We start from the raw sequence: 13,245 nt of genomic DNA, 5'->3' as shown, positions 1-13,245 counted from the left end.
AGCACTAACCCGTACGTGGAAACCCCTCCGCCGCTAGGGAAACGCTTTCAGACCAATCAGTGGTTGAATGTGTGAGGGAGCGTGTGTTTACATCACCCGTCAAATTGAAGAGCATTTAAATTTCGTCTTACAAGGTACGATTACTTACACGTTAGAATATGTGTGTTGTTATACAATATGTCATTTCAATGTAAGATATTGCAAGTATTGTGTAGAACATGATCACAACAGTACAGTACAGTACAGTAGCTATAAAATGTGTAACAACACCAGCTATAGTTAGCTAGCCAGCTAAAGTAACAGTACAGCTAGCGATGCAAAATACTGTTACCGTTATCTGTCTGGCTAGCTAGCTAGCTAATGGTAGCTAGCTAATCCATATACATTATAGCAGGCTTGTTAGCCGATTATCAGTCAACGTTAGCCAGTCAGCCTGACTGTTAGTTCGCTGAATGCCTAACGTTAGTTACTGTAGCTAGCTTATGTTCATTATGTGGCTAGCTATCATGGATGAAACAAATGCTTAGTTATGCGCATTATTCAGCAATGTACTAGTTCACTATCCACTGCGTGCGTGCGTGCGCGCGCGCGTGTGTGTGTGTTACACGTACTGAACAATGTGTTTTGTGTTGTTGGTTGGGTTTATCATGACCCCAATCCTGTTTGTTAACTCTGTTTGCATGTCAACAATTCTGTGGATCAGGTTTAAGTTTAAAGCTCAGAGGTGTGTGTGTGTGTGTGTGTGTGTGTGTGTGTGTGTGTGTGTGTGTGTGTGTGTGTGTGTGTGTGTGTGTGTGTGTGTGTGTGTGTGTGTGTGTGTGTGTGTGTGTGTGTGTGTGTGTGTGTGTGTGTGTGTGTGCACTGTGAGTCTCATCCCAGCGGAAGGTAGTTGGTGCTCCTTTCTGCTCCCAGGCAGAGGGGCCAATTAGGCTGTCAGGTCTTCAGGGCACACACACACACACACACACACACACACACACACACACACACACACACACACACACACACACACACACACACACACACACAGGTGTCCAGGGAAGGAACCAGAACAGGGGGAGAAGAGAGCAGGAGTCTATCCATAGTACCATCTATTTACTGCTGCTCCTGCCGGCCCCTGGACATGAACCACCACAGCAGGGGCCTGGTTCCTACTCTTGAGGGCTAACAAAGTCACTGGGGTTGTGGGGTGAGGGAGCTTGTTGTCTTGGGGAGAGAGAGAGAGAGAGAGAGAGAGAGAGAGAGAGAGAGAGAGAGAGAGAGAGAGAGAGAGAGAGAGAGAGAGAGATGAAAGGTGTATTTGATAAATCTTTGCTTGTCAGTGTTTTCCCCGTCTGTGTTTGTTAGTACTGTTTTGACCAGCCCCCACACGGTGCTTTTGATTGTTCTTTCCTCTGTATGTCTCTGTCTTTCCCTCCAGGACCAAACCCACAGACTCGCACTGAAACGATTACGGTAGCCACCAACAGGACGGACTCTCTGGTAACTGACCTTTTGCAGGTGAGTGCCGGTCTTTCTGGCCAGGAAAGGTGGATAGCTATTGGCACAAAGTTTAAACGCATGTCTTCCCATTATACGTTATCTCTGTTTTTCCTTCACAAGATCGAAATCGTAAATCTGTTGTAACTCAAGGTTTAGCCTATAGATGTGTTTTAGTCGATGTATTTTCCATCAAGGTGTGTGTGGTTTTAATTGGTGCTGAATCTCAGGTGCTAAACCACTACCCTAGTGGGAGTCGCTCTCTCTTCTGGGACTAGAAACCCACTGAGGACACAATACTGGAGAAGGAACCGTAGGCCTAAATTATAAAGAGAGTGCAGTATATGAGGAGAGGGGTGGTCTAGAGAGAACTCTTATCAGGCTATTAATGATCAAGTAATTGTCTCCAGTCGGTATTTATGGTGGGCTGTCACACTTGAGGAAGCAGTTTGGGACCACAAACGTATGGCTCAGTGTTTCTGTGTCTCCTTCACCTTCTCTTCCAGTGGAATAACTCTTGAACCATGAGCTCTGTGGCTGTGTTGACCCCGGAGAGCTTTGCTGAGCACCGCAGCGGAATCAAAGACCAGGAGATGACAGGTATTATACTGGTCTGGGACCAGTGGATAGAGTTCTAAAACGCTTTAAGGCTATAGCTAAGTCTGTATGGATTGTGTTTTGAGTGTCGGTTTGGCATTTTCTGCCTTTGAGGTTGCATTAATCTTTCTTTCTGCCTTTGTTTCTACCCCTCTATTTCCATGTCTCTGTCGCTCTCTCCGTCCATCCATCCCTCCCCTCCTTCAAGGCGGTGTACCCGAGGATGAGGCCTATATCCCCACCTACCTGGAGGCCTTCCCTCCGCTCCCGGAGAATAAGGGAGCTCCGGGGGACAAGTCTGGAGAGCCTGCCGGGGCGTGGGGCTCCAAGATCAGACCCATCAAAGCCTCTGTCATCACCCAGGTAACGGGCACATATGTCGAAGCACACGTACAGCACAGTCTGTTGTGGTCTCAGCATCACACCACCTTCTCCCCCCTCCTCCTCCTCCTCCCTCTCCTTCTCCCAGGTGTTCAACGTGCCCCTGGAGGAGCGGCGCTACAAGGACAACAGCCAGTTTGGTGACGGGGGCGAGGAGGCCAAGGTGTGCCTGGACATCATGCAGAGGACGGGGGCTCACATCGAGCTGTCGCTGGCCAAGGACCAGGGCCTCTCCATCATGGTCACTGGGAAACTGGACTCTGTCATGAAGGCCCGTAAGGAGATCGTGTCTCGGCTGCAGACACAGGTTCAGATTTTAGTTTTTCAATTTTAGTTTTCAAATCCAATCTCCATTCCCAGGTGCATAACGTTATAAAGCCTCTCCATGTTCAGCGTAGGGTTGGACGATATATCAAATGTCATACCGATCATATTTATTGTTATTGCGATATACATTTGTGTTTCTCCCTCCCTCCCTCCCTCCCTCCCTCCCTCCCTCCCTCCCTCCATCCCTCCCTCCCTCCCTCCCTCCCTCCCTCCATCCCTCCCTCCCTCCACCCATCCTCCCCTCCCTTGTTCACAGGCTTCGGCCACGGTGGCCATCCCCAAGGAGCACCACCGGTTTGTGATCGGTAAGAACGGTGAGAAACTCCAGGAGCTGGAGCTGAAAACGGCCACGAAGATCGCCATCCCCCGACCTGACGACCCCAGCCTCAACATCAGAATCACAGGCACCAAGGAGGGCATCGAGAAGGCTCGTCACGAGATACTGCTGATATCAGCCGAACAGGTCAGAGGGGGCCAGGGGTCAAAGGGAAAAATGATGATGATGATGATGACAGAGACGCTTCAGCTTTGAGCGATATGTTAATTATTTTTTTACATACTAATTATTGGGGCCGGGACGATACCAGTATCGCAATACTTGTTAGTATCGTGGAAAGGAAACAGAACACGAAGCGGCTTTAACTTTTTTAGGAAAACAGCCCTAATGTTGGAAACAAACATCATTATGTTGTCATCATAAAGAGAATGGTCCACGTCGTGTTTTCATTTTTTGCCATGAAATAAAATTGCATTATCGTCACAGCCCTACTAATGATATGGTACGAAACCCAGACAAAAAGACCCATGTTGATATGGTTACGTATGGTGTAGATATGTGTGTGTGTGTGTGTGTGTCATACAATACTTGATCGTTTTACATTTTTCTCCATCTCCTCTCCTCCAGGACAAGCGAGCAGTGGAGCGTCTCTCCCTGGAGAAGGTGTTCCACCCGTTCATCGCTGGGGCCTACAACCGTCTGGTCCAGGAACTGTGTCAAGAGACGGGGGCCCGCGTCAGCATCCCCCCGCCCAGCCTGCACAAGGACGAGATCGTCATCACCGGGGAGAAGGAGGCTGTAGCCCTCGCCATCAGCCGCATACGGGCCATCTACGACGAGAAGGTGTGTGTGTGTGTGTGTGAGAGCGAGAGCTGACCCGAACCCGACATCTTCACATAATATCCAAGCAAATGTATCGCTGAATGACATTGACTTACCTTTTGTCAGTGTCTGATGTCAAGGTTGGGTTTGCGAGGGAGCGGGTTGATTAGGAACCACTATACAATAAACTACACAGGGGTGCTAGCTAAACACTGTAGGAACCTACAAAACAGCAGTCAATCACAGAACATCCACACTAACGGATTCCCCCCCTCTGTGTGTGCCTGTGTGCGCACAGCCTGGGGGCGTTGTGGTTGACGCTGGACTGTATGGATTTGTGCGTCTTAGACACGATTTCACAGAAGCAGACGTTGTTAGACAATAGAGGTTCATGGTGAGGGAAAGTGAGTGTGTAAAGGATGGATGGAGGACCGTGCAGAGAACCATAGAGAGGACGAAGAGAAGGAGACATTGTGCTACAGTGGAGCCGTGGTGGGTTGGTGATACAGAGTAGGCAGAGATAATGGGTATGGATTCTAGTGGAAGGGAAAGACAATAGGATGGGAATGCTAATGGTACTTTACTGCATAATACTGTACTGTACCTGAGACTCTCTACTCTCCACTCTCTCTCTCCACTCTCTCTCACTCTCTCTTTCTCTCATGCACACTTTGTCTCTTTTTTTTGTCTGCCTCTATCCTTTCCCCTCTGTCACCCCTCCCCTTTCCTCTTCCTCCCCCTTCCTCACCTTCCCCACGTCCTCCAGAAGAGAAAGACCACCACCATCTCAGTGGAGGTGAAGAAGTCGCAGCACAAGTACATTGTGGGGCCTAAAGGCAACAGCCTGCATGAGATCATGGAGACCACCGGGGTTTCTGTGGAGATGCCCCCGCTGGACTCCTGCTCGGAGACCATCATCCTGAGGGGCGAGCCTGACAAGCTGGGCCCTGCACTCACACAGGTCTACGCCAAGGTGATTGGAGGAGGAGGAGGAAGTGGGGAGAGGAGAGGAGCGATTGTCTTGTTTGCTGATTTGTTGTCTGCTTTTAATCAACAAGTCAAGTAGTTTATTAATCACGTTGTGTGTGTGTGAGAGAGATATACAGCGTGTGTGTCTGATCCTGATTGCCTGTCTGTCTGCAGGCCAAGAGTGTGATGGTGGTGGAGGTGACGGCCCCGGCCTGGCTCCATCGCTTCATCATCGGAAAGAAGGGACAGAACATCGGACGCATCACACAGCAGCTACCCAAGGTGTGTGAGAGTGAGAGGTCGACATGAGAGCGTGAGAGACGGGATAGGGTGGGAGAGGGGAGAGAGAGAGAATTGGGGAGAGAGGCGGGAGAGGGGGAGAGATGGAGCGAGGGATATGGCAAAATATTTGGTTGCAGACAGAAACATGAGTTTATATGTTTAGGTGGTTAACAACAACACTCACCCGCCTGGGAAGTGCTTGGCTCAGACACATGTCTGTCAGTAGCGCCAACCAATCCCTGTATAGTGCACTACTTATGGATTACTCTTAAAAAGCCTGATATACCTGCTGCACTCCAGGGATTCAAGCTCTTTACCTCCCTAGCTACATTGAGACACACTTAGCTCACTGAGCTGACATGTGGAGGGAGCCAGAACCAGATGACCCCTTTAAGTGGCTTGACCCCTGACCTTTAACCTCTGTGTGTTTAGGTTCACATTGAGTTCACAGACGGCGAGGAGCGGATATCCCTGGAGGGCCCCACGGAGGAGGTGGAGCAGGCCCAGGTTCAGATACAAGACATCATCAGAGACCTGGTGAGTTCGGGCCCCCACCGCGGAGCTGCGTGACGGCACCTCGTTCCCACCGCAGAGCTGCCTGTCGCCGTCTCACTCTCTCACACACACACACACACACACACAACTGATCAATATCGATGTATCGCTCAATACGTTTTGTTCAAATGACACCTTTTCCAAATGCATTAACAGCAGCCCAGTCCTAACCCACCAACGTACAGAAACTCCCTAGATATGAGGACATCTTGCAAGGAACCAGGCCGTCTACTCTAACATGTAAACCCTGTTTCCTGGTGTTAAGCTGGTGAGGATGGACTACACTGACGTCAACATAGACCAGCGCTTTCACAGACACCTCATCGGCAAGAACGGAGCCAACAGTGAGTACACACACACACACACGCACAAACGCACAAACGCACACACACACACACTCTTTCTAATATATAGCCATGTAAATCCCATGCTGTGTTTTTCAGTTAACCGGATTAAAGAGCAGTACAAGGTGTCGGTGTGGATCCCACAGGAGCCGGATCGAAGCGGCCTGGTCCGGATCGAGGGTGACCCCAAGGGGGTGCAGCTGGCACGCAGGGAGCTGATGGAAATGGCACAGAGGATGGTGAGGACGGCGGGGGGGGGTGCCATCCTCTCCCATTCATTTGGTATAATGGCCCGGCAACTTGGACGGAGTCCATATTCAATGGTGACAACTGTTTTTTCCCCCCCTGGGCAGGAGAACGAGCGTACCAAAGACTTGATTGTCGAGCAGAAGTTCCACCGCGCCATCATCGGCCAGAAAGGGGAGAAGATCAAAGAGGTCCGGGATAAGTTCCCAGAGGTAACAAGGTTCAACTTTTTTTTTTAATCCCTTTATGATATTAGGAGTATAACTTCCCATTCTAGTTTGAAATCGGACTTTTTTTGGACGCTCTCTTTCAGGTCATGATCAATTTCCCCGACCCGGCTCAGAAGAGTGACATTGTGCAGCTGAGAGGGCCCAAGAACGAGGTGGAGAAGTGTGCCAAGTTTCTGGCAAAACTCATCGCAGACCTGGTACGACCTCACTGATTCATGCATTACTTCCTGTTTACAATGGACCACTTCCTGGTTACTCACCGCTCCTTTTTGTTTTTCTCTCAGATGGAGAACAGCTTCTCCCTCTCCATCCCCATCTTCAAACAGTTCCACAAAAACATCATCGGCAAAGGAGGCGCCAACATCAAAAAGGTGAGAGATGAAATGTGTGAAGAGTAGGACAAAATATTGGTCTAACTTTAAAGTGTTGACACATGCTTGTAACTAATAACCTCCATTTAAAATGTATGCCATTCTTATGATGTGTGTTTGTGCGTGTGTCCCACAGATCCGTGAGGAGACCACCACTAAGATTGACCTGCCCACAGAGAACAGTAACAGTGAGATGATAGTGATCACTGGGAGGAAGAACCACTGTGAAGCAGCCAGAGACAGGATCCTAGCCATCCAGAGAGAACTGGTGAGAGAACACTGTGTGTGTGTGTGTCTCTCTCTCTCTCTCTCTCTCAAGTGTCTCTCTCTCTCAAGTGTCTCTCTCTCTCTCTCTCTCTGTCGCTCTCTTTCTCTCTGTCGCTCTCTTTCTCTCTGTCGCTCTCTCTGTCGCTCTCTCTCTCTCTCTCTCTCTCTCTCTCGATGATTCAACCATTCCCCCTCCCTCCCTTCCTTCCTTCCTTTCTCTCTCTCTCCAGGCCAACATCAAGGAGTCAGATGTGACCATCCCGGCCAAGCTCCACAACTCTCTGATAGGCTCTAAGGGCTGCCTGGTGCGGGCTGTCATGGAGGACTGTGGCGGGGTGCACATCCACTTCCCCTCCGAGGGCTCCGGGTCAGACAGGGTGACCGTCAGAGGGCCCGCCGGGGAGGTGGAGAGGGCCAAGAGACAGCTACTACAACTGGCTGAAGAGAAGGTGAGGGAGGAGGAGGTAGAGGAGATATGGCAAGGAGGTCTGCCCCCCCCCCCCCCCGCCTTCATGAATTAGGCAGAATGTGGAAGAATTGGTTTCACATTTTTGGGTTTAATTGAATAGCACCAGTCTCTTACACCTCCTTTTTTTCTCTCCTCTCTTTCTCTCCTCTTTCTCCTCGTTTTACAGCAAGTGAACAACTTCACGGCGGAGCTGCAGGCCAAGCCGGAGTACCACAAGTTCCTGATTGGAAAGGGCGGGGTGAACATCCGTGGTGTGCGGGACAGGACGGGGGCTCGCATCATCTTCCCGTCTCCCGACGAGCCGGAGCAGGAGCTCATCACCATCATAGGCAGGGAGGAGGCTGTCAGACTGGCCCAGAAAGAACTGGAGACACTCGTCAAAAACCTGGTACTAGTCCGGATGATTTCTGTTGGAACAGATTCCTGTTCATTAGGTAGAAAGAGAAGCAAAAGCTTTTAAACAGGCGCTCGTCCAGTAACTTAACATGTTCAAGATTTGAAACTGTGGATATTAACAGCATAGAGAAAAGCATATATTTTTTGTTTTTTTGTTGGTCTGTAATTTACAAAGCTCAGAGGGGTCACATTTTTTTTTCTACCTCTGTTTTACTGATCCCCCATCTTCCTACTCCCCCACCCCCTCCTCTCCTCCTCCCTGCCCCTTCTCCCCCCTCTCTCTCAGGACGACGTGGTGGAGGACAGCATGGTTGTGGAGACGCGGCACCACCGGTACTTTGTCTGCCGGCGAGGCCAGGTGTTGAGGGAGCTGGCAGAGGAATACGGCGGCGTGGCGGTCAGCTTCCCCCGCACCGGGACTCACAGCGACCGCATCACACTGAAGGGGGCCAAGGACTGTGTGGAGGCAGCCAAACGAAGAATCCAGGAGATCATAGAGGATCTGGTAGGTTGGTGTGAGTGGGGAGTGTGTGTGGGGGTCTGGGGTGGTGTGTTCCATTCTGTTTATGTGTTCTGAAGTGTGTAGTCTTATATTGACTCAAGCCAATGCGTGATATGTAAAATAGTTTGTAATAACTTATGAATAACAACTCAACTCTGTGCAGTAATGACAACTACTCTATACAGTAATGACAACTCTATACAGTAATGACAACAACTCTATACAGTAATGACAACTCTATGCAGTAATGACAACTACTCTATGCAGTAATGACAACTACTCTATGCAGTAATGACAACTACTCTATGCAGTAATGACAACTACTCTATACAGTAATGACAACTCTATGCAGTAATGACAACAACTATATACAGTAATGACAACAACTCTATGCAGTAATGACAACTACTCTATACAGTAATGACAACAACTCTATGCAGTAATGACAACAACTCTATGCAGTAATGACAACAACTCTATACAGTAATGACAACAACTCTATGCAGTAATGACAACAACTCTATGCAGTAATGACAACAACTCTATACAGTAATGACAACTCTATGCAGTAATGACAACAACTCTATACAGTCAATGCCTTCAATGCTGCAGACATTTCTTTGGTACCCTTCCCCAGATCTGTGCCTCAACATAATCCTGTCTCAGAGCTCTATGGACAATTCCTTCAACCTCGTGGTTTGGTTTTTGCTCTGACATGCACTGTCAACTGTGGGCCTTAAATTGAAATCCTGTTTTTGCTTTGTCATTATTAGAGGTCGACCGATTATGATTTTTCAACGCCGATACCGATTATTGGGGGACCAAAAAAGCCGATAACGATTAATTGGACAATATTTTTTTTTACATGTATGTGCAATAATGACAATTACAACAATACTGAATGAACACTTATTTTAACTTAATATAATAGATCAATAAAATCAATTTAGCCTAGGGTAAATAATGAAACGTGTTCAATTTGGTTTAAATAATGCAAAAACAAAGTGTTAGCACATATTGCACTTTTACTTTCTTCTCTATGTAAGAAAGCTAACGTTTCAGTTCCTTTCTCAGAACATGAGAACATATGAAAGCTGGTGGTTCCTTTTAACATGAGTCTTCAATATTCCCAGGTAAGAAGTTTTAGGTTGTAGTTATTATAGGAATTATAGGACTATTTCCCTCTATACCATTCGTATTTAATTAACCGTTGACTATTGGATGTTCTTCTAGTCACTTTAGTATTGGCAGTGTAACAGTACAGCTTCCATCCCTCTCCTCGCTCCTCCCTGGGCTCGAACCAGCAACACAACGACAACAGCCACCACATCGAAGCAGCGTTAACCATGCAGAGCAAGGGAAACAACCACCCCAAGGCTCAGAGCGAGTAGCGTTCGCTAACTAGCCAGCCATTTCACTTCGGTTACACCAGCCTCATCTCGGAAGTTGATAGGCTTGAAGTCATAAACAGCGCAATGCTTGACGCACAACGAAGACCTGCTGGCAAAACGCACGAGAGTGCTGTTTGAAATGAATGTTTACGCACCTGCTTCTGCCTACCACCGCTCAGTCAGATACTTAGATACTTGTATGCTTGTATGCTCAGTCAGATTATATGCAACGCAGGACACGCTAGATAATATCTAGTAATATCATTAACCATGTGTAGTTAACTAGTGATTATGATTGATTGTTTTTTATAAGATAAGTTTAATGCTAGCTAGCAACTTACCTTGGCTTACTGCATTTGCGTAACAGCCAGTCTCCCTGTGGAGTGCAACGAGAGAGGCAGGTCGTTATTGTGTTGGACTAGTTAACTGTAAGGTTGCAAGATTGGATCCCCCGAGCTGACAAGGTGAACATCTGTCGTTCTGCCCCTGAACAAGGCAGTTAACCCACCGTTCCTAGGTCGTCATTGAAAATAAGAATGTGTTCTTAACGGACTTGCCTAGTTAAATAAAGATTAAATAAAGGTGTAAAAAAAAAAAAAATGAAATCGGCAAATCGGTGCCCAAAAATACCGATTTCCGATTGATATGAAAACTTGAAATCGGCCCTAATTAATCGGCCATTCCGATTAATCGGTCGACCTCTAGTCATTATGGTGTATTGTGTAGGTTGATGAGGAAAAACATGAATTTAATCAATTTTAGAATAAGGCTGTAATGTAACAAAATGGGGGAAAATTCAAGGGGCCTGAATACTTTCCGAATTCACTGTAAATATACTGTGTGTACAAAACATTAAGGACACCTCCCTAATATTGAGTTGTACCCCCTTTTGCCCTCAAAACATCCCCAATTCATCGGGGCATGGACTCTACCAGGTGTCGAAAGCGTTCCACAGTGATGCTGGCCCATATTGACTCCAATTCTTCCCACAGTTGTGTCAAGTTAGCTGGATGTCCTTTTTGGCGGTGGACCATTCTTGATACACACGGGAAACTGTTGAGCGTGAAAAACCCAGCAGCGTTGCAGTTCTTGACACAAACCAGTGCGCCTGGCACCTACTACCATACCCCGTTCAAAGGCACTTACATTTTGCTGTCTTGCCCACTCACAATCCACGTCTCAAGACTTAACCTGTCTCCTCCCCTTCATCTACACGGATCGAAGTGGATCTAACAAGTGACATCAATAAGGGGTCACAGCTTTAACTACAACTAAAGACACTCATTGACACATTTGAAATGATATAGCAGTGTGATGCCTGACTGCACCGTTGGTGACGTGGCACGCATCCCTTGGTTGACGTAATGCAACGCCTGCGCTTCTAGTCGGGCAGGAAGTCGACCATTGTGTAGTCTGTTTTGATGACCGTCTCCCTCCCTCCAGGAGGCCCAGGTGAGTGTTGAGGTGGCGGTCCCCCAGCGGTACCACAGGGCTGTGATGGGGCCTAAAGGCGTCAGGATCCAGCAGATCACCAGAGATTACGAGGTGCAGGTCAAGTTCCCGGAGAGAGACGACAACAACACAGCAGGTCAGCCAAGGCGGTCTGGAAATGAATGGAAGTACTGTGTATATGGAGGCTGGGGGGGGGGGGGGGGGAGTGTGTGTGTCTGTTGTTCCATGTAGTGACTCTGTTATTCAATGTGTTTGCATGGGCTAATAGCAGTAAGGTCAACAACAAACAATGTAATCCAATATGTATTGATAATTTTTTTTTAATACATCCAGGGGCCTTAAAATTCCAAATCAAATAGCTAAATGGTCCTTGGTATGACCTTAAAAAAACATCCATATAGTTTAGTAGAACCCCCCCCCCCCCCCCTCCCCTGGTTTAGACAGGGCTTAGACTGTAATGGGTTAACCTGTTAACCTACACCTATCCGGCACCTTCATTTCTACCTAAAAAAAAAACATGACCCCATTTTTGTTGTTTGGTTCAAAACACGTCATCTTGAAATTGAACATCCGGAGTTTCACCAGAAACTCCAAAAAAGCTGTGTTCTTGTTGCCATGGTGACGCTGCAGGACAGGAGCCCCCTCAGGAGAACGGTGACGCCAGCCCGGAGGCGGAGTTTGTCCTTCGCAAGTGTGACGTCATCACCATCTCAGGGCGGACGGAGAAGTGTGAGCTGGCAAAGATCGCCCTACTGGTATAAACTGTTAAGATGTTAACTTTTCACACTCTGTTGGGAGAGTGTTGTGTCCTTTATTTTTTTCCTCACACTCTCTCTCTCTCTCTCCTCTCTTTCTCACTCACTCACACACACACACACACACACACACACACACACACACCCCCTCCAGGCTCTGGTCCCCGTCACGGAGGATGTTGAGGTGTCATTTGAGCTACACCGTTACATCATTGGTCAGAAGGGCAGTGGCATCAGGAAGATGATGGAGGAGTATGAGGTATGGAGCTCCATCGCCCTCCTCTGGTGGACGTGTAGAACTGCAGCTCTGACGTTCAAATCTTGATGTACTGCACACTGCGTTTGCTCATCATAGCCTTTTTGACACGCAAACTACTGTCGTCCCTGATATTCAATTCTGCAAATAATTAATATTTTAGTGCGTTACCTCATGTTAAGTTGGTCTTAATCAGATTGCCGTCAAACTGATAGTTGTTCTACTGTGCCTTCTCTAAGAAACTGTGGGAAAATCTGACTAAATTTGACTCTGTACTGTAACTCCCTGTGTGTGTCTTGGTGTGTTTGTGTGTGTGTTTGTGTGTAGGTGAACATCTGGGTACCCCAGCCGGAGCAGCAGTCGGATGTGATCAAGGTGACAGGTCAGGTGGCCAACGTAGAGCGAGCCAAGTCAGGCCTGCTGGAGAGAGTCAAAGAACTACAGGCTGAACAGGAGGACAGGGTAGGAACACACACTAAATAGGGAGACACACACACACAGTACTGACTAGTTTATCTCCCTGTCCCTCCAGGCCTTGAGGAGCTTCAAGGTCTCCATCTCGGTTGATCCTAAGTTCCACCCCAAGATCATTGGCCGGAAGGGAGCGGTCATCTCTCAGATCCGCAAAGACCACGACGTCAACATCCAGTTCCCAGATAAAGGGGACGAACTGCAGGTCAGGAGAGTGTGTGTTTTGCTCTTTTCTGTTGTTCTCTCTCTCTCTCCCTCTCTCTCTCTCTTTCTCTTCCACCACTCCCTCTCATCTTTCCTTTCTCATTTTTGTGTGTTTACAGTTTCTTCTCTCTCTTCTCGCCCTGCCATGTCCTCTTCTCCTCTCTGTTCTTTCTTGTGTTCTCATCTCTCCCCGTCTCATCCT

The 13,245-nt window shown here is 48.0% G+C and overlaps 1 protein-coding gene across 1 annotated transcript in view; it reads left to right on the top strand.

The window, feature by feature from the left end:
* Positions 1-46: 46 nt before the first annotated feature.
* Positions 47-13,245, top strand: part of LOC139378959 (high density lipoprotein binding protein b) — a 16,763-nt gene continuing 3,564 nt past the window's right edge. Inside the window, exons 1-24 of the mRNA XM_071121600.1 lie at positions 47-134; positions 1,421-1,500; positions 1,986-2,079; positions 2,285-2,439; positions 2,546-2,764; positions 3,041-3,247; positions 3,689-3,904; positions 4,650-4,856; positions 5,027-5,134; positions 5,567-5,671; positions 5,955-6,033; positions 6,133-6,272; positions 6,387-6,491; positions 6,593-6,706; positions 6,794-6,880; positions 7,017-7,148; positions 7,378-7,596; positions 7,783-8,004; positions 8,299-8,517; positions 11,349-11,493; positions 11,988-12,112; positions 12,267-12,371; positions 12,696-12,830; positions 12,901-13,044. Coding sequence (XP_070977701.1) covers positions 2,004-2,079; positions 2,285-2,439; positions 2,546-2,764; positions 3,041-3,247; positions 3,689-3,904; positions 4,650-4,856; positions 5,027-5,134; positions 5,567-5,671; positions 5,955-6,033; positions 6,133-6,272; positions 6,387-6,491; positions 6,593-6,706; positions 6,794-6,880; positions 7,017-7,148; positions 7,378-7,596; positions 7,783-8,004; positions 8,299-8,517; positions 11,349-11,493; positions 11,988-12,112; positions 12,267-12,371; positions 12,696-12,830; positions 12,901-13,044 — 3,264 coding nt within the window. The 5' untranslated portion in view covers positions 47-134; positions 1,421-1,500; positions 1,986-2,003. The remainder of the gene's footprint in view (positions 135-1,420; positions 1,501-1,985; positions 2,080-2,284; positions 2,440-2,545; positions 2,765-3,040; positions 3,248-3,688; positions 3,905-4,649; positions 4,857-5,026; positions 5,135-5,566; positions 5,672-5,954; positions 6,034-6,132; positions 6,273-6,386; positions 6,492-6,592; positions 6,707-6,793; positions 6,881-7,016; positions 7,149-7,377; positions 7,597-7,782; positions 8,005-8,298; positions 8,518-11,348; positions 11,494-11,987; positions 12,113-12,266; positions 12,372-12,695; positions 12,831-12,900; positions 13,045-13,245) is intronic.

The sequence above is a fragment of the Oncorhynchus clarkii genome, chromosome 21 (assembly GCF_045791955.1).
Source record: "Oncorhynchus clarkii lewisi isolate Uvic-CL-2024 chromosome 21, UVic_Ocla_1.0, whole genome shotgun sequence".
Lineage (NCBI taxonomy): Eukaryota > Metazoa > Chordata > Actinopteri > Salmoniformes > Salmonidae > Oncorhynchus > Oncorhynchus clarkii.
This window is presented reverse-complemented; position numbering and strand designations above follow the sequence as displayed.